Source organism: Aythya ferina (genome assembly GCF_964211825.1).
Source record: "Aythya ferina genome assembly, chromosome: 2".
Taxonomy (NCBI): domain Eukaryota; kingdom Metazoa; phylum Chordata; class Aves; order Anseriformes; family Anatidae; genus Aythya; species Aythya ferina.
Genome location: NC_140297.1, coordinates 38,807,129 through 38,829,405, shown reverse-complemented (window position 1 = coordinate 38,829,405; position 22,277 = coordinate 38,807,129). Strand labels below are relative to the sequence as shown.

General features: G+C 35.3%; 1 protein-coding gene across 2 annotated transcripts in view; it reads right to left on the bottom strand.

Moving 5' to 3' along the window:
- Positions 1-20,923, bottom strand: part of KCNH8 (potassium voltage-gated channel subfamily H member 8) — a gene marked incomplete at its 3' end in the record, with an annotated part of 190,712 nt that extends 169,789 nt beyond the window's left edge. For both annotated transcript variants that reach the window (XM_084509060.1, XM_084509061.1), the window contains exon 1: positions 20,801-20,923. In XM_084509060.1, coding sequence (XP_084365186.1) covers positions 20,801-20,876 — 76 coding nt within the window. In that variant the 5' untranslated portion in view covers positions 20,877-20,923. The remainder of the gene's footprint in view (positions 1-20,800) is intronic.
- Between the last annotated feature and the right edge of the window lie 1,354 nt (positions 20,924-22,277).

Sequence of the window (22,277 nt, the reverse complement as noted above, 5' to 3'; positions counted from 1 at the left end):
GAAATCTGACTTCACATGGTCATAGAAGCTTTTGAAATATTCCTATCTAAACAATAAATCATTGTTAAACTGCAGTGTCCAGTGGGTACTTATGCTTCCTTGGAGTATTTAAAGGCTAAGATTTAAATAATTGTGAAATTCTGAAGTTTCTCCTCAATAATTAATTATTTTATTTACAATTCAAAAGATATTTTTATTGGTAAAATTATGTAAAATATTATTTTTTGTGTTGAAAAACCCTTTAAGTGAAATCTTCAAGATTTCTAAGACGAAGCCTTCCAGTGCCACCATTCACATGACTTACACCACAAATGCTTAGAGTAGGCATGGGCCAACTTCTAGAGTTCAAAAGAAAGTAAGAGACTAAGTCCCAGATGGAGGTCTCATTGTTTTCTGCAGGTAGATCTAAGAAGCAGCACAGCTGAGTCTACCAGCAATGAAAAAAATAAGCTCTTAAATTGGGGCATATGATAACTGAACCACAGCTGGACTGAGAACCAACTGTGCAGATAAGCCATATAAGTCATGGAAGCAGACATTCCTAAATCTACTTGTCACTGCCCATGTACACCCAATCATTCTGACTCCAACAAAATGAGTGTAGAGTATTCACACAAAGAAAAATTGTAATTGGCCATATAAGGTAGAAAGAAAGAAAATGTGAGTCTTGCAACTTTGTAAGTTCAATGTAGTAATTAGGAAAACAAACAAACCAGAATAGAATCCCATAAATTTTTGTTACTGTACCAAGATATTTTGCTTCTTTTTATGATGTCCTTAAAATTACTTTTTGTTCAGAAAGAATGGATAAATCCAAAATAATGTATAAGCAGACAATGAAAGTATACAAGGCACAGAAGGGTAAGAAGTAACAGTAACATAATGGAAAAAAAAAAAAGAACATGCAAATAAACAACCCAGTTCCTACAACCCAGTTCCTTTTCAACTAATTTGACAATGATAAATGGAGAACATATGGTTACAGTAGAAAACCATGCAGCTTCTGACTGCTGCAAGACAACTGATAGCATAACTGAGAAAACTATATTTTTGTTTAGCTGAGGTTGCATATACAATGCTGTATCTCTGGTATTGCTCTATGGATGACATAGCAGAAGCTGAAATTGCCCAGCTTAGTCAGGACTATTTCAGAAGTCATCAGATTTTAGTATAACATTACTGCTCTGCTAAATAGGGATGGGACTTGAGACCTATTGCCAACTGTTTATTATTATGTTAGTGACATTGGCCACTCACTACAAGAAAGATGTTGGAAACCTTAGGTTTAACCACTATACAATGGATACATACATACATATATATATATGATAGTTTAACTTAAATCTGTTCAAAAAATATTAATGAAATCAGTGAAGTAAAAGCTAAAAATTGTCTAATTTCTGTCTAATTAAAGTAATAATAGCAATACTAACAGATTTGGGAAAGAAATAGTTTCTTAGCAATAAGGAATGATATTTTACATTATGCAGGATATTTTTCATCTTCAAACAGTTTTACAAGCATTAAATTTTCATAGAAGCTCTCTTGTAAGTAACGCATTCCCCCCCACCCCCCCACCCCACCCCCTATTTTTCTTTTTATTCCACTCAGATTCTTTATCTGAGTAAATATTCACATTTCATTATTTCACGTTTGATGGTAATAAACGTCCAATGGACCATCAATGGAATATGCGGATTACAACATTCAGAAAATGTTAAGTCTCATGTACTCTGGTCTCTTTAGACTTAACTTCATTTGCTGCTACAGAACCCATGCAGCAGCACCAATGCTTCCTACCATCTTGGGCGTGGAGACCACATGCTGCATCATGTCACCTCCATGCCCAGTCTCTTTCAGATCTTTCAGATTATATTGACGTGACAGTTCATCAGTTCGTGCAATGCATCCAGGGCATGTAAAACACAGTTGAGATACTATACAGTGCTTACAGGTATAGGTTTTGTTTAAATTAGAGGATGTATAGGACACATATATATTCAGACCACACCTCAGCCTTTAAAGCAAACTTATTAAAAATAGACATGATATAAGCTAGTTTGAAATATAATAATAATAATGCTACAAAACACAGACTTGGAATACTTCCAAGTGTGAACATATTGGCTGTATAATTTTACAATATAAAATTAATCACATGTACAGCTGCAAGTAATATCAAGAGAGATAAGAACAACATTTCCACAAAAATATTTTTGCCAGCTAGAATATTTATTTGTGGAGCTACATTTTTGGCTCTATTAACTAAGAAAGATTGGGCTTTTGGATTCCTGAGGAACAGTGGAGGATATGCAGTGACAGGCAGTATTTCAATATTTCAAACATTACATGGCTCACTCTGAAAATGCATAGATTCTGGTCCGTGCTCATTGTTTCTTCTGTTTCCCGTGCCCTCCTCCCCACTCCACCACCTTCTGGGACAATAAATAAATAAATAAATCTTTCCTGACTCATGTTCTGGACTCATCTTTGGTTTGGTGTAGTGGCAGACTACTCTGTTCCACTGTATGGAACCTCAGCCTGTGGTATGAGGTAAGTGAAGAACCCCACCACTTCTGACCCACCTATGTTTCCTTGTAATTTATGGGGTGCAGCTTCTCATACTGAGCTTTTAAATTTCAGTTTAACTTCATTAAGAACTAAGTCAAGTTCAGACCTTGTGTAAAATCCAACAACTTTCTGTGCAGTTGTAAACTTCTTTACTTTTCTCTGCAGATGTACAATTCTGGTCATGATAATTATAACCAATAAATTTAAGTTAAAATATCAATAATAACTCTATTTATCTGAAACAGCATGTTAACTTTGACCTATTTTCAAGGTATGGTACTGCAGCTGTTAGAACTTTTTGTAATATTTTAATATACATAGATAGATTTTGGTTTTAGCTGATCAATGACTTTCAATGGCTTTATTCTACAACTACCTTGCTGTATGGTTTATGTTACTGCTGAGTCACAAGGGAGAAAAGACCACTCACATTCCCATTTGTCAAACTGCAGACATTTATTCCTTACTTCCCTGCTATAGTCTTTGCAGAGACACACTTTTTGGACAGCAAAAACCCTATCTGGTGCTGCCTGTCCCTTTTCTATGTCTGGCAATCTATTATGATATGAAAGCACTTCCTAAATGAAGACACTGAAACATTTGATCCTCAAAAATTTTCAAATTGTAAATCAACTTCAATCCATAGACTTGACTGAATGTCAGGACTGAAGGTTAATAGTCACAAGAATTAAGTCAATTATAAATAATAATGTGCTACAACTTATAAATTGCATGCTGACTCATCAGTGATGATAATGCATAAACAATTTTGTATTTGTATATTGAGAACTGTCAGGAAGGCTTGTTTCTCATTATCAGATTTCCACACATGGAAGCATAAATAAAGGCTTAAAAACAGGTTAAGCCAAGCAAACACTCCTATTTTTTCTCTCTATTTATAAGATTCTGGCACTCCAGAGTCACCAGTTCTGAAAGAAATAGTTGAACCTCACACACTTTAATAACAATTGTTTTTTTTTGTGATGTTGATTTTTATGTTATAAATGCACAAAACAAATACATAGCTTATCCTGAATGTAGATAACAATTAGAATACTTAATGGCATACAAGGCTATTCAGTTTACGTGGGAACTAGTTTAACAGCAATTTCAACAGTGTGTAGAACAACAGAGAGCATCATAAGCACAGGGTATTCTGACACTGTATATCAAAAAATGTTGCTATTGGAAAATGTTTTTCATGGAGAAAACTCAAAGATTGCATGACTGCAAAGACTGCATGAAGTATCTTGCAATGTGGTATTCCTTGGTCATCAGACCAGTAGTTATTTTAGTATTTTAAAATAAATATAAATATGAACTGGACTCTGATCCACTGACTAAATCAGGAGGATCATATTCAAGTATATTTCCAGCCATGGTTTAATTATCAGAGAATATATTATATTTATATTCAGTTGGTTACCTAGAATTGCACATACCTAAAAAAAAGCCCTCCTTATACACAGATTAACTAAATTTGTGGATACAAATTTGTCTTCTTTCTCAAAAACATCATATCTATCCCCACCTGCATTTTGTGTTCTAATATATGATTTAGCTGAAATAGTGTAAAAATGAATGTTGCTAGATGACTCCTTTAAGTGTCATTTATTTCTAAGCTGTTTCAAACACATAAAGTATTCCAGTTAACTTAGTTAATAATTTGTATTGATAAAATTAGCTCAAGTTCCATCTATTTTACAGGTGTATTTAAAAAAAAAAGACAAAAATGTAGCCTTGCTTTTGACCACCCTATTTTGTTCTTCTCATCAACCTTCTTAAGAGAAAGAGTCACAGTTCTGAGAATGTTACATAAGATCCTTCTGTAAAAGCAGAAAACAAACAAACAAACAAACACAGATCTTAAACATAACTGGTTCCACTGTTTCCAGATGCGAGAGATTTGAGAGGAACTGTTAGGAGATTCTTAACACAAGTCCTGTGCAGTTATGAAGCATAGTCATATGATCTAGTTTAGACTTCCAAGGTGCATCCAAGAAGAATTAAAGATTAAGAATGAAAGAATCCCTCTGCAGTCAAAAGAGAGAACAACAGATTCCATGGCTCTATTTGTAAACAATTTAAACCAGTTAAATAAATAAATAAATAATAATAAGTATCCATTTTGCCATACCTTTCAGAGCTTCTTTCATCAGTAAGGTTGACACAAAACTCATCTTAAGTCATTTATGAGGAAGACATTAAGAAATTTGTTAGCTAAAAAGGGAGGAAGGCAGTTCTAAGGCATATCTATAGTAGAAGGAAGGACAACCACCTTATATGACCATTATACATCTCACCAATTTAATTGATTCATTTCTTCTCTCACAGAAATAGTTTGAGAATACAGGATCAAGCATTTCTTTTAGGATACGTCAGCGAAATGCCTGAAATCAGAAACCATCAGTGCATAGTCATTTAAGCAAATGTTTCTGAGTGTTATAAAAGGTGGTACTAAACTACTATAGATTGTTTGTGCTCACTAAGTGTTTTGCAAACTTTTAACGTGTTGCTTTTTTTTTTTTTTAATAACAAAGCATATGGAACACATGTAAATGAATACCCCCATGAATACCTGAATCCCCCCATCTATTCTTTTTTTTTTTTTTTTTTTTTTTTTTTTAACACTGCCAGTCTTCAGCAATATTTACCAGTGGAGAAGAGGTCTGAAACGTGCTGAGATGTTACAATCAGCTTCATAAAACAGCTAGAAGAGAAATTATTAATGCCTAGTTTTCACAAAGTTTCAGTGTCAGCTTGGCTTTATTGGATTTCAGAAAATTCATATAGGAGCTTAACTCAGGGGGGAACAAGGCTTCACTTGTGGTTTGGCACCAAAAATCACTCATTCTCCTTTCACATATTTACAACAGCCAAAGACAGATTTTTTTATCTGATACATTAATATATTTAGATATTAAATTTTCAGCACTTGGCAAAATTAAGCAACAAAATAATACTTAGAAAAACAATAACAACAAAATATATATACAAAGAAACTTTCTAGATCTCTCTTCAATTGAATCCCATGATCACTGCCTATCAGAAATGACCAGTTCAAGTCTAGAGTCTAAAAGTTCACATTTCTTATTACCGAGGTTATCGTTGGAGAACTCATGTTGACATTGTAATTCCCATGTGACACCTATGAAACTAGTGTATTATTTATGGAAATAAAAAGTCTCAGTACTTATACAGTTAGCTTCGCAAACAAGTCAGCAGCTGAACACCCCCACAACTTGAGGACAGCTCTCTCATACTTATCAAAAAGAATGTTCCAACTCACATAAGCTGAGTCAAGGGCAAAATGGAATACAAACCATGACACCTCACTGTATTTTGAGTAGTTAAAATTTTGTTTTCATTAGACTGAAAACAAATTCAGCAGTGCCTTAGAAAATTGAGTCAATACCACTAAAAACCATTAATGACTCCTCATGTGCTTCTGAAGATTCACAAATATGCCAGAATACAACATAGTAATCCTAAAGTTATGAAATAAAAAACGTCAATATGGTAAAATATGTAAATTAATTATTGTCACATTTTTACATTAAGCTTGTTTAACAGTCACTTCCCTATGTGTTCTATCCCTAAATAAAAAGGTTTATGTCATTTTCTTTTCACTCTTAGTTTGAAGGCTGAATTATTGGAAGAATATTCTGAAAAGTAGAAAGTATATTTTTACAGGAACTTTTTCCTCCCCTGGACATTTAGAAAATATTTAAAATAAAGTTCTGCTGACTGACCATTACATTAATGTTATGGTGGATACACATTATGAGTAAAGATAGAATTCCTCTTTATAGTCACATTTTCATCATACTGTAGGTTGTTACAAATCCCTTGTCATGAAAAATCCTCTTCATTTATTTGAAGGTCTGTAACTGAGAACATTCCAAGATTGGAAAAATGGAGCAATTTTCTATTTCTAATGCAAGATAATTTTCTGTGACCTAGATTGTCTAGTTCTTTGTTTTCTTCCTTCTAGTTTGTCACCAGTGTAGTTTGAGCTGAAACATGTTCTGCTAGACTGGGTCTCGTTCAAATATTTTTTACAAGAGTAATTTTGGAAATACAGGATAAGGATGGAAACACACTTCCCACATATGATAGTTACATGAAGTAACTATCCTACAGAAAGAATTAAGGGTGTAAAATATACCTATGGTGCAAAGGTTGTTTTTGATTGTGGTATACTCATAACTGTAATTTTGGTAGTAGTTTGTACTTGTGGAAATAAGATATATCCCTCATTCTTCTAACTTTTCTATTTCTCTTCAGCTGCAATTATCAAGTGCTTTAACACTATGCATAAGCAACAGAATTATTTACATGCTAATAGAGGTCCTGAAACAATTTTGATTATCATGGGTTTTCCTGAGCAAGAAAACAAATAAAAATAAGGCTTCTGAGAACTATTTTAAGCTTAAGACATGAGAAGAATTGTATAATTGAGCCAAAATTCCAGATTATTAAATTGTGAAGTAATTGTGAAGAATTGTAAATTCTTCAGTTAGTTCAGAGCAACAGGTTTGTGTTTTCTCTTGTCTTCCCATTGTAACACCATATGCTTAATTCTAGGTATAAGTACAAGCTCATTCTGTAAGCATTATAGATTTAAAGACAACAAACCCTTAGAATAGCAACACTGGCAGAAAGAAACAGAACTTCTGCAGACATGATGTGTTTTATTCCTGGGGATGTTTTTACTTTCTTACAGAGAAGAGCTCTTAGTTCTGGTCCCTTAATCCAGCCCATAGGCCTGAAACTCGTGCAGAACAGCACCTCTGTCCCTTTCCTGTCAGGTGCCCAACCTGTCAATGTAGTTACCAGCCCTGATGTCGATTTATTAATCGTATATTAATCTGGCACATGAGCTTCTGAAACAAGGGATGAATTGGTGCTTCTCCACAGAAAAATGGGATGTCATATAGTTGGACTGTCTATCTGGAGAGCATTTACAACTTCACACCCTCAACCCAACAGATATTTCTGTGCCTTGTGGCCAAAGATGACACTGTTTTGACACTGTTTAATGTATCAGAGAAGATATTTGTAAGGTGCCTCGAGCAACATAGATTCTTTTCTTTTTCTTTTTTCTTTTTTCTTTTTTCTTTTTTTTTTCTTTTTTTTTTTTTTCCCCACAACCTGTATACTCACTGCAGTGCTTTACTGCCACAAACTTTGCTTCCCAAGCCTGAAAAAAAGCTATCAGCAAGGACCTGCTTTCAAGATCAAGCTATTCTGTTATTATACTTAGTGCATTGTACCATTCACAAACTCTCCTAGGTAGCTGAAAATTAGCAATGATAAATGAACACCAAAACATTCAAGTGCTTTGCAAACTACTTCAACATGCCAAGCATTTAAACAGATGAAAGAAAATCCCCATGCTGCTCATAGCACTATGTTAAACTTCAATAGCTGAAAATAGAGCAACCTAAGAAACACCATTACAAAGATTTTCTCATTAACTTTACTTTAGAGAAATATTTTTATTAGAATAATTACTCTGTGCATTTAATTAATTATGAGCAATAAGTTTTATTTACTTCTGTTATAAAGGTTAAGAGACAATACTTTCATACCAGAAACATAAAAACCTGTTTCTTTCCCTTCATTTTTGCTTATCTTAGATAATCAGTCCAAACTAAAACAGGGTGTGTAAAGGTGGCAGAATATGTCTCCTATCCTTTTATTGTACTCCTGGAAGGTTTTTTCTTTTTTTTTCTTTTTTTTTTTTTTTTTTTTTTTTGACAGTTCATAGAAAATGACATAACAGCCATAGCAGACTGGGGAAAAAAATAATATTACTGCAATTTCCCCAATTAATTCTAACCTCTTTGCTTTACTTGTAATTATTTCACTCATCTCCCAAAACTTAGCTTATTAAGATCTATCCATCATGGTGTCGGTCATACAGTATTTCTGTCACTGAGCTTTCTGGCTTTTGTCTTTCTTCTATTCAGACTCTGCCTACAGAGAATTCATAAAAAGGAAAAGTGTTTTAAAAAGATGAATAAGGGTTAAAGGTGAATGAATTACTATAACTCCAGATTTATTTATTTATTTATATGGCTAATAATTCCCTGAACTTGGTCTCCTGCTTTCCTGGAAAAGACACTCCTTGTACTAATCACTTGTCACCTGTAAGACTATCAATTGGACAATTAGCTATAATTTGCACCTTACATAATGATGCATATAGCAGCTGTTTTTCTCTTTCCCCACTCCGTTGTGTTCATTGGAATAAATCTTCACAATTATTGTGAGTGATTATACCTATTTATATAAAGTGTTTACAACAGCATTCAGTTATATTGCAGGTGAGATGCATACCACATCAGGTTATGACTATTTATCTCTAACACACACACACACACAAAAGAAATAAATAAATTAAAATTATTCACCACAAAGGACATAAACAGAAGGCCTGCAGTTAACCTGACAGTTCTAGCAATCATTCCCTGAAGACTCTACTTAGCAGAATGATGAATACGTGAACTAGTTCTGACTAAAATGTGCTTTATTCTGTAATTAAGCATGCTACCACCTGCATATATGATTGTATATCTCTAATGTGAAATACAAAATGTTGAAAGGTCCACATATATATATATATATATATATATATATTTTTTTTTTTTTTTTTTTTTTCCTGAAGATACTGTTGGGGTCAAGAGAAAGCATCTCTCTATACGTAATTATTCCGTTTAGTTAGGCTAAAAGGGGGGAAAAATAAAAAGACAATTCAGACAGCTCCAACTAAGTGCAGGGAACAAAATCTCTATGCAAGTCTCCAAGAGTTACTACTCTTGGTTACTAGAGTTACTATCAGCTTCAGTTATTAGCACTGCGTTGCGACTGAAACCAAAACTCTAGGTCTCCATCTGGCTCCTGCTCCTAGCAATACGAAAACATCTCGACAGATGCCTGTTTTATTTGCATAAGAATTCTGACTAATGAGTTAAAATGTCTGCAGTAATTTACACCTGTCCATTCTGACTTCTCTTGCTGATTGCATCCTGGAAGTAAACAGTGTTAGCTTAGCTCCAGGCATGGGGCAGTGAATTATAGCAATTCCGTATTGCTTCCCAAGTAGCTGATCTATCCCTGCAGCAGAGGCAGCTACCTGGAGCAGCTCAGCAGCTGTTTGGTCAGATCCATCCACCCCCACAGTGGGAGCAGGAACATCTGGAGAGGGGCAGGACAGGCAGTGAACATGAGAATCACAGCAGTCTCTCCCACCCGCTCAAGGGAGCTGGCAAATTAAGCCCCAGGCTGAGGTATTTCTTCTGCCTACAGCTTTGTAGATCTTTGCTAATCTCTCCTGTCACTGTAGAAGCAACTGGATTATCTGCAGTGTTGCTTGAGTTCAGGTACACTTATTGGCTCTTGCTACAATGCATTTTAAATATTCTACAGAGGCTTATCTGAAAACAAAATCCAATGTGAAGGACAGAAGGTGGACATTGCAGACCAATGAGTGTCAGAAAATGAGATACCATTTTTAAAATTACTGTATAAATTGTCCAGGGTTAATAAGAAAAACAAACAAACAAACAAAACAAAACAAAAAATCTACTAATAAGTCATGCAACAAACACAAGTTCCAGAAAAAAAAACAACAGGAACAGTTAATGCCATTAATAGCCTTCAAGTGCTCTGAAAACTTAGAGAAAAACAAAACACAACAAAAATAAAAAACTAAGATCTCATTTTCTATATATTATACAAATTAAGAATATTGTTGTTCATAGATTCTAAAACACAGTTAAAAAATAGAAGAAAGTTTACAAGCGACAACAGAGAAACAATTCCTGATATATTTAAGATATATCTCCATCAGTTTTTAGTCTGTGTTATTTTCCAACCCATTATAAGAAACTGGAAGAGTGCTGAACTGAACCGGAGGTGGTGGGGAAAAAAAATAAGTATTTCAGACATTCTATATGTAAATTTATGGAAAACAAAGATCATATGCTATCCAGTCATCCATGCACAGACAAAATAAGTTAAAACAAAACACAGACACCCACCCCCCACTCCATCCCCTTCTACCCCCAACCCCCAAATCCTGTAATCCTGTTCCTCCTTCCCTTTATTTCCCTTTTTTTCCCCTCTTTTTTTTTTTTTTTTTTTTTTTTAATATATAATTCAAGTTGCTATAGTCATTTTTTTTAGTATTTTTTCACCAAGTCAACTACTTATTTCTTAGTTGCTTCCTTCCCCCACATGCATTAGCTAGAATCAACATGTCAAAATGAAGATTTTTAATTCTCTGGTTTTAGTGGCTAAACATTTACTAAGAAAATACTGGAGACACATTGACACCCAAGACTACCAGGATAGCTTTCCATCATATACCTAAGGAGGACCACAACCCTGAGAAGACAATACATTTAATACTCTCATGACCATACTCATTTACAGTAGCATTTCCTGTGCTATATTCTGAACAGAATTCAAGCTTCCCACAGTGCTACTGCCATTTAGTTCATTCCAAAGCTCTACCCCACTGTTCACTCAGCAATCCCACCAGTCAATCACAATGTCTTAGCAGCTGCTCCATCCTTTTCTCTTTCTTGGCTAAATATGACCTGTATGCTTTACCACACAAGACTACACCCTCCTCTGCAAATCAATTGTAGCTTCAGTTCATACTGTAAGTAAAATTTATGAAATCAATTATTTACTTAAGGTCACTTATAACTTATTTTTTCTAAATATTTTTAATACATTTTAAAGGAGGATAGTCTTTTTTTTTTTTCAAAATTATTATCTGTCACATGGATACTGGCTGCAGATTCAAAAATAATTATTTGTAATTTATAATGAATTTGAAGATAAAAATCACAGATTCAAAGACAGAAAAGTGACAAATTCTTATATGGATCTCAAAGCTAATGAAAATACTTGGATGTAAATCCTACCAGTTGAAATTTTGGAAAAGGCTTTTACCACACCTCTAAGCGTGCAGAGAATAAATCCTCAAGCTTTTGCCTCAGAATGCACTACAGTGAGGTCATGTAGTTGATGTCTGCCTACCTGCCTTCTCCTTAGAGAAGTATTCAATCTAGTACAATGCAACATATGTCTACTGCACTATATAACCATATGTCTATAGTACAGTGATATAGTACAATTGCAAGACATATGTCTGTCTAGTTCCAGGCAAGAATTTGTTGCTCAAACAGATGTAGGGAGTGTAGTGTGCTCTAACCACTGTCACATCCATAATCTTCAAGGTAGTATTGGAAGAGCCAAAATCTTCTGCTGAATTTGAGAAAACTCAAGCAAATGTGCAGTTCAACCTCTTACATCAATGTCTCTTAGCTATACTTTTCCATATACTTATTGAAATGGCTAATGTTTTTCCATAAGGTCAGGTTTCAAGAGGTACATGCTTCCCTCTGCTCTTGAGGTGGAAAAGAAAATGTCCAAACTCCTAGTCATTATTACTGCCTACAGATTGGCTAGCATCATAACTTTTCAGCTCAATAAAGAAAAATCCAGTTTAGTAAATGCAATGACTGTCCAATCACCTCATAAGCTTAATCCATATATTAAGAACAAAGTCATAGATTATGATATTGTGTATTTCCATCTGGAGCTTTAAAAATAAAATAAAATCAACTTACTGCTGATATACTATTTATATTGTGTTGTTAAAGTTTTTTTACACACCAAAGAAGTTGTTCAATGTTCCACAGAGAATCTTGTTTTCCTTACAAAGTTATTTCCATCTTAAACAACGCAGTATTCCCATTATATTTCTTATCATTGCTAATTCCAAGATGCAAGAAAAGACACAATTTATGTATACTTATCACAGGATTCATCTGACATTTAAGAAAACAACACAACGACAACAAAAACCACAAGCTATTTGCATTAGGACAATTTTGGGATTCTAAAAATCAAATAAATGACAAAATGACTGAGTTATAAGCTCTCTTTTATACATTTGGAATAAGAAAGTATGTCTAGTCACATACCAGAAGTTATTGAGGGAGATGAAAGGCAAAATGAAAAGGGCACAAAACAAAAGCTGTAGTACTAAGTATTACATCCATGATGTCCAGATAAATCTCTATTTCTGTTATTTTAACTTAAAGAAAAAGCAAAATAACCCTAGCAACTTTCAGCCTTTGAAAGTCCTAAGAGCCAGAATCTAGACTCCTAGCAGTCATAACTAATGCCTGGAGAAAAACTGATCTCAGTACAGACACACTGGAAGTTTTTCTCTCTTCATTGGGGAACAATTACAGCTTTGTATAATAAATGTCTCAAAACTGTCTCATCTTCCCAAAGGAAATACATCTAAACAGTGAAAATTGCTTTCTTCATAGTTAACAAGATCTCTTACATTAATTTTTCTTTATGGTAAAATTAAAAAATAATGATTAAAGGCCATTATTAAAGAAATGTTACATCATGTCGTCATTTTTTTTTTCCCTAGCCAGTCTAACCCAGACTCAGTGTATGAACATACTTACATTTTTATTAGCAATCCTTTTATTAAAAGAAATAAAGTTATGGAATTATTTTGTGACAACAGATTTTCCTTTTTTTTTTCCCCCCCACCCATTTGTTGGATCTATAAATAATTTTCTCTATTAAAAGCTGTGCTAGATTCTTTTAACTCTTTTTTTAAATACTGTGAATTATAAAAGAGTATTTCCTGTTCAGTTGTTAAAAGTATATAAATCAATATTATCTGAAAGACAGACAAGTTTTAGTATTTCTGTTTTGCAGTAAGCACTAAGGAAAAGATTTGTACTTAGTGCATAAATACTTTTAGAATGTCTTCACTAGAAAAATTAAGAATAGTTAAGGTCATAATTAAAAAGTTTAATCAAGATCTTGGGCCAGACTCCTCACTCATTTACCTAGGTACAACTTCATTGAATTCAGGGGGATATAGGTCCAGCCACTCTAAGAAAGAGACAGATTTTAGTTGTGAACACGTTAAAAACTATTGGCAAGGATGTGCAAAATCCATGGCAAAACGTGTACCTGAACACTTCTCATGGAAGTCAAAATTTCAAATATCACCGGAATAAATTTCTAATGACCAATATTTCCTCCCCTTACTTGAAAAGAGGCAAATCATCTCAACATCACAAGATAATGTACCACGTTTCTTAAAACAAGTCCTTCTTCTAAGTGTTTTTTCCGTAATACAATTATGGCTTTGGCTGTTCTTGAAATGATTGAAATGATGACCAGCATTAAGTTTAGGCATGCTCAGAAGATATTTAAAGTTGACTTCAATGTTGAATACACCAGTATTTTAAGAACAACACCTGCTCCAAAGCATCTGAATGCTATTATCATTCCTTGGAAACATAGGGATCCTGAAGCACTTAGCAAAGAGAAAGTCAAGGAAGTCTCTCTTCTGTCTGCAGTTGAGAATGTTTTGTTTGTTTATTTATTTCTTCTCCTTTTCCTTTCTTTCTCCCTGCCCCCTATTCTTATCTTCACTATTTATTTGTTTATTTTCAGATTGAGCGGGCAGGAAAAAACATTACTTTGGGAGAGAGTTGTTCCGTAGTTGTTCTTTATTCATGGTCATTTTAATACATCATGATAAATTAAACTAGCTTGTAAAAACTGCTACTCTTGTAGCAATTGTTTACCTTTTTCAGGACACAGATAATGCAATACAAGTAACGTATATTTCTTTAAAAAAAAATGCATTACATCAGAACAGAATCTATTTCCAGACCTATTATACATTCATGCATATATACCATATTTGGTAAGGAGTCCACCTGTGCTTGATGCAATATTTTTAGTCTATTTCTATTGTTCTTTTGCTCTGAACTCTACTCTGAACACATTTACTTTATACCCAAAGAGAATGGGAATGCATAAACAAAATATAAACAGAATAAAATATACGTTGAATGTAAAAATGCAATATTAAAACAAGATAATTTTATTTCCGTATTTATCAGAGAAGAAAATAGTGCCATACATTTAGAACAGGAAAAAATAAATAGATTTACAGAGTAACTAACTCTAGTTGGAATTCTGAAAAATCTTATAAGGTTTGAAACCCCCTAAAGAGTTTCTTCTGTAATCCATTAACAAAGTAATATTCATTCAAATATATGTCACTTCAAACACACAATGCAGCGAGAGCAAAACCGAATGTCAGTTTTATTAGGCTTATATATAAAATCCCACTCAGAAATAATACTGAGGATAATAATCTTGTATTATTCCGGAAAAAAAAAATAAAATCCCTTATTTAATGACCCTTCCACTATTACATTTCTAATGTTCGTCTTGAATTCAAATACAGATTTTATATTTATATCTGAAACAAAATGTATGCGACTAGTCTAACTTTCTTTTAATAAACATTAACCTTAGACTTAAAGGTATTTTAGTTCACTTAATGAATTACACAGCTTTCTGAATGCATGTCCTGCAGTGATATTTTTCTAACTTTCTATCTGTGAAAAGATAGACCACTACCTGACAATTCAAACGCATTAATATTTTCTCCAGCAATAACATACTAATTGAATAAAACATATTCTTTAAAATCATAAATCACTAACTCAGATTTTAATTTTTAAATGGCACCTGCACAATTGTTTTATTGAACTAGTTCCTTAATACAAGAACTAGTTAAGAAATATGGTCTTAAGATACCTCTAAATCTCTTCACAATTCAGTCTTTAATGTCCAACTTCAGCTGAAGTTAGAATCTGAAGTTACCATGAGCAAAAATCATCCAAAATAAGTCTTAGATTATGAGTTCTTCAGCCCCAACACTTGTGCAGACAGAAGAGGAATATATTTTTTGAATAGCTGCTTAGTCTAGTTTCTGTTACTTTCAGTGAAGAGCAACAGCACAACACAGATTCCAACATCTGACACTGGGTTCTATTCAAAATCACTTTATTTTTATTTTTATTTTTATTTATTTATTTATTTATTTATTTTTAAAGTAACAGGGCTACAGTGAGATACACCATGGATTGTGTCTTACAGAAAGAAAAGTATTTGCTTTCTTTGTGCTCTGGGCAAAACACAAGAAAGATCTTTTCCTGCATTGACAGCATATTTTTGTAGTGACAAATATATGATTTGTTCAAAACAAGACATTATTTTACCTGTCCAAGAATATAAGCAAAAGGGCAGAGTAGTCTGCTTAAGAAAAGAACAAACGAATGTTTAGGGAATAATAGCTTTGGAAATTTCCCTCATGCCAACTAATTGCATCTGTGTCAGAAAGAACTAGACCATCTTTCACTACACCTTCACTCCTTCAGAGTGAGAGGGGACAGACAGCTCACCAGCTTTTCCACTGTCACCATTTGGAAGCCTTTGGCATTAATCAATTATTTTCATAGTTCAAGTCTTTCATTTGTCTGGTCTCTCTCTCTCTCTCTCTCTCTTTTTTTTTTTTTTTTTTTTTTTTTTTTTTTTAGGTGAACCACTCTAATCATAGATTTTGATCAATAACGTCCTCCACTGTTCAACTGTTGCTTCCCTACACTTGACACTGTTTCAATTCCTTCCATTCATTTGGTAGAAAACTCCTAGGTAGCACTAGTAGCACTAGTAACACTCCATGGTAGCACTAGTCAAGAAGTGGCCTCTGAATTTCTTATAATAATGATGTTATGATTAAGTATCATATTGTCTAGTCTAGAGATTTGATTACAGAGTATTGGAAAATGTCTATATCTTGTGTCAACATGGCAGATATTAGCCTTCTTTTTTTTTTTTTTTTTTTTATAATTTATTTTTAATGAGATAGAAATCAAATGATGGTGAAGAAGAGAAGGAGGAAGGGATGTAAATGAGCTGCAATCTGGGAATAACATCATATACACCAGCTTTTAGTTCTGTACCAACCATGGTTTATTCAAAAGAGACAATGTGGTGGAAACCCACAGTGATGGTGGAAACACACCAACACCACTTTTGATATACTTAATTTGTATGTTTCCATCAAGTACCTTTCAAGCCCTCCTAGGGTTGACTAAAGCAACTGGAAAACTGAAACTATGTAATTGGTAAGGACATAAACGTATTATGAAAATTGCTGTTCATTTGCAAAGTTCCACTATTTTATCTTTGAGTAAATTTTCAATTGGAAAACAAAATGGAACTTAGAAGTCGTTCTACAAATAAGGAATTATCAAATTTATCACCACTGACAGTGAGCAAGAAGGAATTAACTCAGCATGATCGTATTATAGTTATCATATGAAATTGTTATAATAAGGATGTGGAAGTACACAATTTGGAAACTGAATATATTTGATAGACAAGAGATAATTATGGAACTTCAGTCATTTTATAATATAACCATATACAAAATCACTATTAGTTTACATATATTTATACATACACACACACAAAATGATGAAGTCATCTGTTAGCTTTGCTCACTGAGTAAGCATCACAAATTTGCAGAAACAACCACCTCTTGTGTGGATTTACCTACTGAAATAATACATAGGGATTATATACAAATATAAAATGAACACACATACAAACGTTAAAGTGTAATAGAGAATTTCATACCATGCAACCATTTCTGAATGGTTTTCTTAACCTAAATTAGGATGAGAATCAAAAACACCTAAATTTTCCATTCAAAAGTTTTAATTATTAATTTCAGACATTTACAAGCATAATATTTTGAGTTTTAATTATAACCATATACATGACATATTTGAACACTTGAAAGCAGTATTTTGTATGGTTAATCTGGAAAAAATATAAACATACATATATTTATATATATATAAAAAAAAACACTATCCATTTGATAGTGTGGTTTGTTTGTTTTCTTCTCCTTAGAGAGCAATTACCACATAAACCCTTTTCTAACAGAAGGGGCAAAAAACATTTAGATGATCTTGTGGTTAGTTATCAAGGGAAAAAAATAAAATAAAATAGCCCTTTGAGAAAACATTGACTTCAACTCCAATGTCAAGAACACAAAAAATAGTTCAGAGTTGTAAGAAGGTGAAATTATAATAGCACATAAACAGATCCAAGAGCTCTGCCAAGAAAATTCAGATATATAGATCCTTAATATTGTTCTACTATGTACACAATGCAGGTAATGGCAACTTTGCAGATGTAGATCTCTGTGACATCCTGAATATCCAGGAGTTAACTCCAACATTAATCTTTGTCTAGCACTGTTTTGACATGTAAAGCATATGTATTTGTAATATGTGTATAACAATATAAAACAACTGCTCTGAGAATTCTGGACAGATGAAATAACTGTCAAACAGTTCCGTTATCTAGGCTTTTTTTGATATTTGCAGTTTATAAATAATGCAATTTATAATTGCTAATTAGATAGCAATAGTAAAATTGAAAGACTTATTTGAATGAATTTTTGAAAAGTTCTGTAGAAAGCAAAGAATATTTTCTAATATTATCTGGAATCCTTTCTTGCACTGTTGCCCAGAATTAGAATTATCCCTCTTCTGGATTAAAGATGCATTGGTGGATTAGTCTATCACTGATGACAACATAATATATCCTTCCCAGAGGCTTAAAATGAAAGGAGGTCTGTTAACTACAGACTATGTTAAAACAAAACAAAAAGCCTTTTGACACAAAACTGTATTTTAACACTAAACATCATTGTGTGGAAGGTCAAAGCAGTTTATGAAACAGTCCCAGGTTGAGTGCCATTTATCCTTATGCCATATATTCCTTTCATAGGAATATATTTCTATATCACCTATAAAACTAGCAATACATGGGACAGAATCCTGTGAGGATTAGCCATCATTATTACTCTTAGCTTTAGCCACCTGAACAACCTCAGTACTACCACCAAGACAATTTAAACAAAAAAAAAAAATGTGTTTTGTTGTATCCTCCTGATGCTCATATAAGTATATAATTTTTGCAAAACTACTTTTCTTTATTTGAAAATAAATAAAATAAATAAATCTTGTCACTTAAAGAATACACATTTTTATATTTAAATCCATCCGTTTCATGGAAAAAACATATCAAAGCAATAAAGGAGATGAACTGTTTCTGAAGATTTTAAGTGTAATTATGATGTAAATTGATTTACATAACTTCATTTCAAAAGAAGACTTTAGGCACATTAAGTTGATTCTTTTTTTTACCCTAGCCCTCTAAAAGAGATGTTATTAAGTAGATTCAGAGTCACATTGATTTTCCACAGAATAGTGTCATCCTCCACAACTTCTATTATCTTTATTATGTCTGATTGTGTAGCTAATAAGAAGTCTTCCTTTGTGAACTTCTGTGAATATTTCTTGTGTGAATAGTTACACAATAGTTATAAGTTCTAGATTAGGCTTGTTTAATATTTATGCCATATTTTGAATTTCTACTTACAAAGCAACACATAACACATAAAAACATGATGTGTTATATTTTTCTTGAGGTACATAAATACCTAATTATATTATTTTTCTAATACAATATATGAAAAAGTAGATCAGTTATTAGCATTACAGATTTGTAAGGACAATGGGCCCTGTTTTCTGTTGCTTAAGAAAAGATTGGCCCAGCTGACACTATGAAGATTGGTGGAATTATTGCTTAAAGAAAGCAGTTAAATTTGCTCATAGAAATCAGCTAAGTAATAGACTTCCTGCCACACTTCTCCATTTGTGTCACTGAGAACACAAAGACTAGACATTTTTCTAATTTTTTGTTGTTTTTGAAGTAAAACAGCTGCACATCATCATTAATGTTGTTTGTTGTCAATTGGATCTCTTTAGAAGTAAAGGGAATTGGTGAAATGTTTGTGTGTACAGCTCATAGGCTCTGTCCTTTGAAATGAAGCCATTGAAAGGGGGGAGGGTCCTGAGCACAAAGCAGGTAAGAACTACTTTTCTGGCAAATAACAGTACCAGCAACAAAACTCGTATTAGAGTGTCATGCTTCAATACGCAGAAAATAATACCCATGTGATTTAGAGAAATAAAAAAAAGCGGAGAGGTGAAGGGAAAAGACTTCGAGTAGTGTATTTAAAGGAATTTAAAGGTACATCTAAGTAGTCTTAAGAGGGATTGCTTTATAATCAAGTACCAATTACATACACCCTGAATCACAATTAGCTACATGTCCTCAGACTAGCAGAGCAGTTGTAACACAGTTCTATGTTTCTCTACAATTGATTTCAGTGACCACATATTTTCTTGATACTTTACAACTTATCAATAGCTCAGTGTCTTAATCACACCCTAATTGAACCACTGAGAAAATGCCAAGAGACATAAACAATAAGGTACCAAAACAGTTAGATCACAAAGTTTTCAGTCAGGAAAGTACTGAGAGTAACTCAAAACCACTGTTTGTTTTTTCTTTTACTTTGGATCTCTAGATTTATTTGTTTAAAAGGAATCTTCCAAAGTCCAATTTTTCTTTACTAAAAAAAAATAAAAATTAAAAAATTAAAAAAAAAAAAAAGCCCCATTAAAGAAGCAGCAAAACTCAAGACAGACAACTTCTAACCCTACGGCAAGCCAACTTCCAGCAGCGGGGGCAGCTCCTTGCCGGGGAGCCGCTGAGCGCGACGAAGCAGAGCGCCGCGGGCGGAGCAGGGCGCGGTGGGGCGCGGAGCGGCGCTGCTGCCCCGCCGGGCCCTGTCCGCGGTGCTGCAGCCGAACACTGCCGCTGAAGGGCTGTTCCGTGCTTTCTTTCTCAACAACCTCCTGCAGCTCCTGCTGTGCCGCTGCTGAACCTCTTCTACAGGGAGTCAGCTTTCAGGGTGATGTTTGGGGGGGGGTGGAGGGGGAGGGGGGGAGGAGAGGGAAAAAAAATCCCCTAACCTCCTGACAGAGCCCTGCCCAGGTTCTGAAACCTGTTTTTTCCCCGCAGCCTCTCCGGTGCCCAGGAGGAGAAGCCCCAGACCAGAACATAACTTTCCTACAGCGATCCCAGCTCCAGCTGCAGCTCGGCTGCCGGCACCAGCCCCCACGCAGGGGGCCGGGAGGAGAAAGGACCGAGCATCCTCCTCACCTGAAAAGCTGAGGATAAGCTAGGCAGGAGAGTAGGAGAGGCTAGGAGCTGCCTAGCCTCACTCTCCTCCTTGCAGACTTCTGGTACCAAGAAAACCCCTTCCGAAGAGGCAGAAGGCTCCTATCATCCGATGGGAGGCAGGAGGCTCCCATTGTACAAACGGTGCCCTCCCTACAGCCCCTTTCCTGAGCCCGCTGCCCCAGCCCGGACTCACGTGTGCCGTCAAACCGGGTGGCGATGGTGTCAAGGAAGGTGTTCTGGGGTGCCAGTAATCCCTTCATAACCGGCATTTTTCCAGCGCGGTGCGAGGTTCCCCATCAAAGTTTGCCTACGAGGGTGGTTCGAGAAGAAAGTGCAGAGGGCGCCCGGGGGAAGAGAGGAAGGAGGCGGAGGGAGGGAGAAAAGGATGGGGAGAGAGGGAGGGGGAGGAGGATGGGGATGCCGCCGCCGCCGCGCCGCCCCCGGCGCCGGGAGTCCCCCGCTCGGCAGCTCCCGGTCCCGCCGGCCCCCGCAGCCGGGCGGGGCGACCACGGAGCCCCCCGGGCACCGCCCGGGTCCCCTCTCCTCGCCTCCTGCGGAGAGGCCGCGGGAAGGAGGGCTGAGGATGGGGGAAGAGCAACCTGCATCCACCTGCGACTGGAGCACCGCAGGAAGAGCCGCCGCCCCGGCGCTGCCGAGCCTTCCTCCGGGCCTCAGCCCGGCCTGAACCGTCCGGTTCTCAGCTCTAGCAGACAACGCGGGGGGGAAGGCTAGGCTTGAAGCATGAGCACCCCGCTTTCTGAGTAATATCACAGGATAATACTTAGGCGGCATTGACATGTATAGCGCCTGGAGGTGTCCATTAGAGAGGAGACTAGAATATGGAGACTGTTTTATCAGGCATGTATGTGGTCTAAGTCATGTGCACGTTGAGACTTTTTATTAAAATATGGGGATAGGCTTTTTCAGAGTTATTGTGTGTATTTCCTCAATCATGTTTTAGAAATTCCTCCCTAAAAAAAAAAAATTCCAGGAAGGAATATACTCCTTTTTGTGACCAGAGAGAATGGAGACATAGCCCAGAAGGTCTAATGGGTAAAGTCGAGGGAGAGGAAAGGAGGACATACAAAGATAAAAGTTAAGCACCAGACACACAAACTGATTCCACAGCAATGAGTGATTTCCTCAGGCTGATACCAAGATACCCGATAATATGCCAAGGTACAGTGCTAGCTACTACAGTAAGTGAAATGGTAAAAAGGTTTCTCCTCATGCTTTCAGGACCCCAGGAGCCTGGAAAGAAAGTATGAGAACACACTCCCTACTCTACAAACTCAATGTGCATTGCAAATTGCATGTTGGTCTTTTCGCTGTTTTATGGTATTGCTATTTTTATTTATGCTCTTTCAGATTTGATTATTCTCCCTTTCTCCTACTGGGACTAATTCCCACTATTCAGCATAAGCATACAGCATAGAGAGAGACAGACAGAGACAGACAAAGAGGTCTTCCTTTTATAACAGATTAAAACAAACCAAAAAAGGCACCTAAGAAACCACCACCACCGTGGAAAATGCTATAAAATCCATACATCAAAGCCTACCCGTGGTAAACCCACCTTGGCTTTGAAGAACACCATAGTATTTTACTGAAATCACATGAGTATTTCTAAATAACCTTGTATTGGAAGTCTGCATGAAATAGTTAATCAA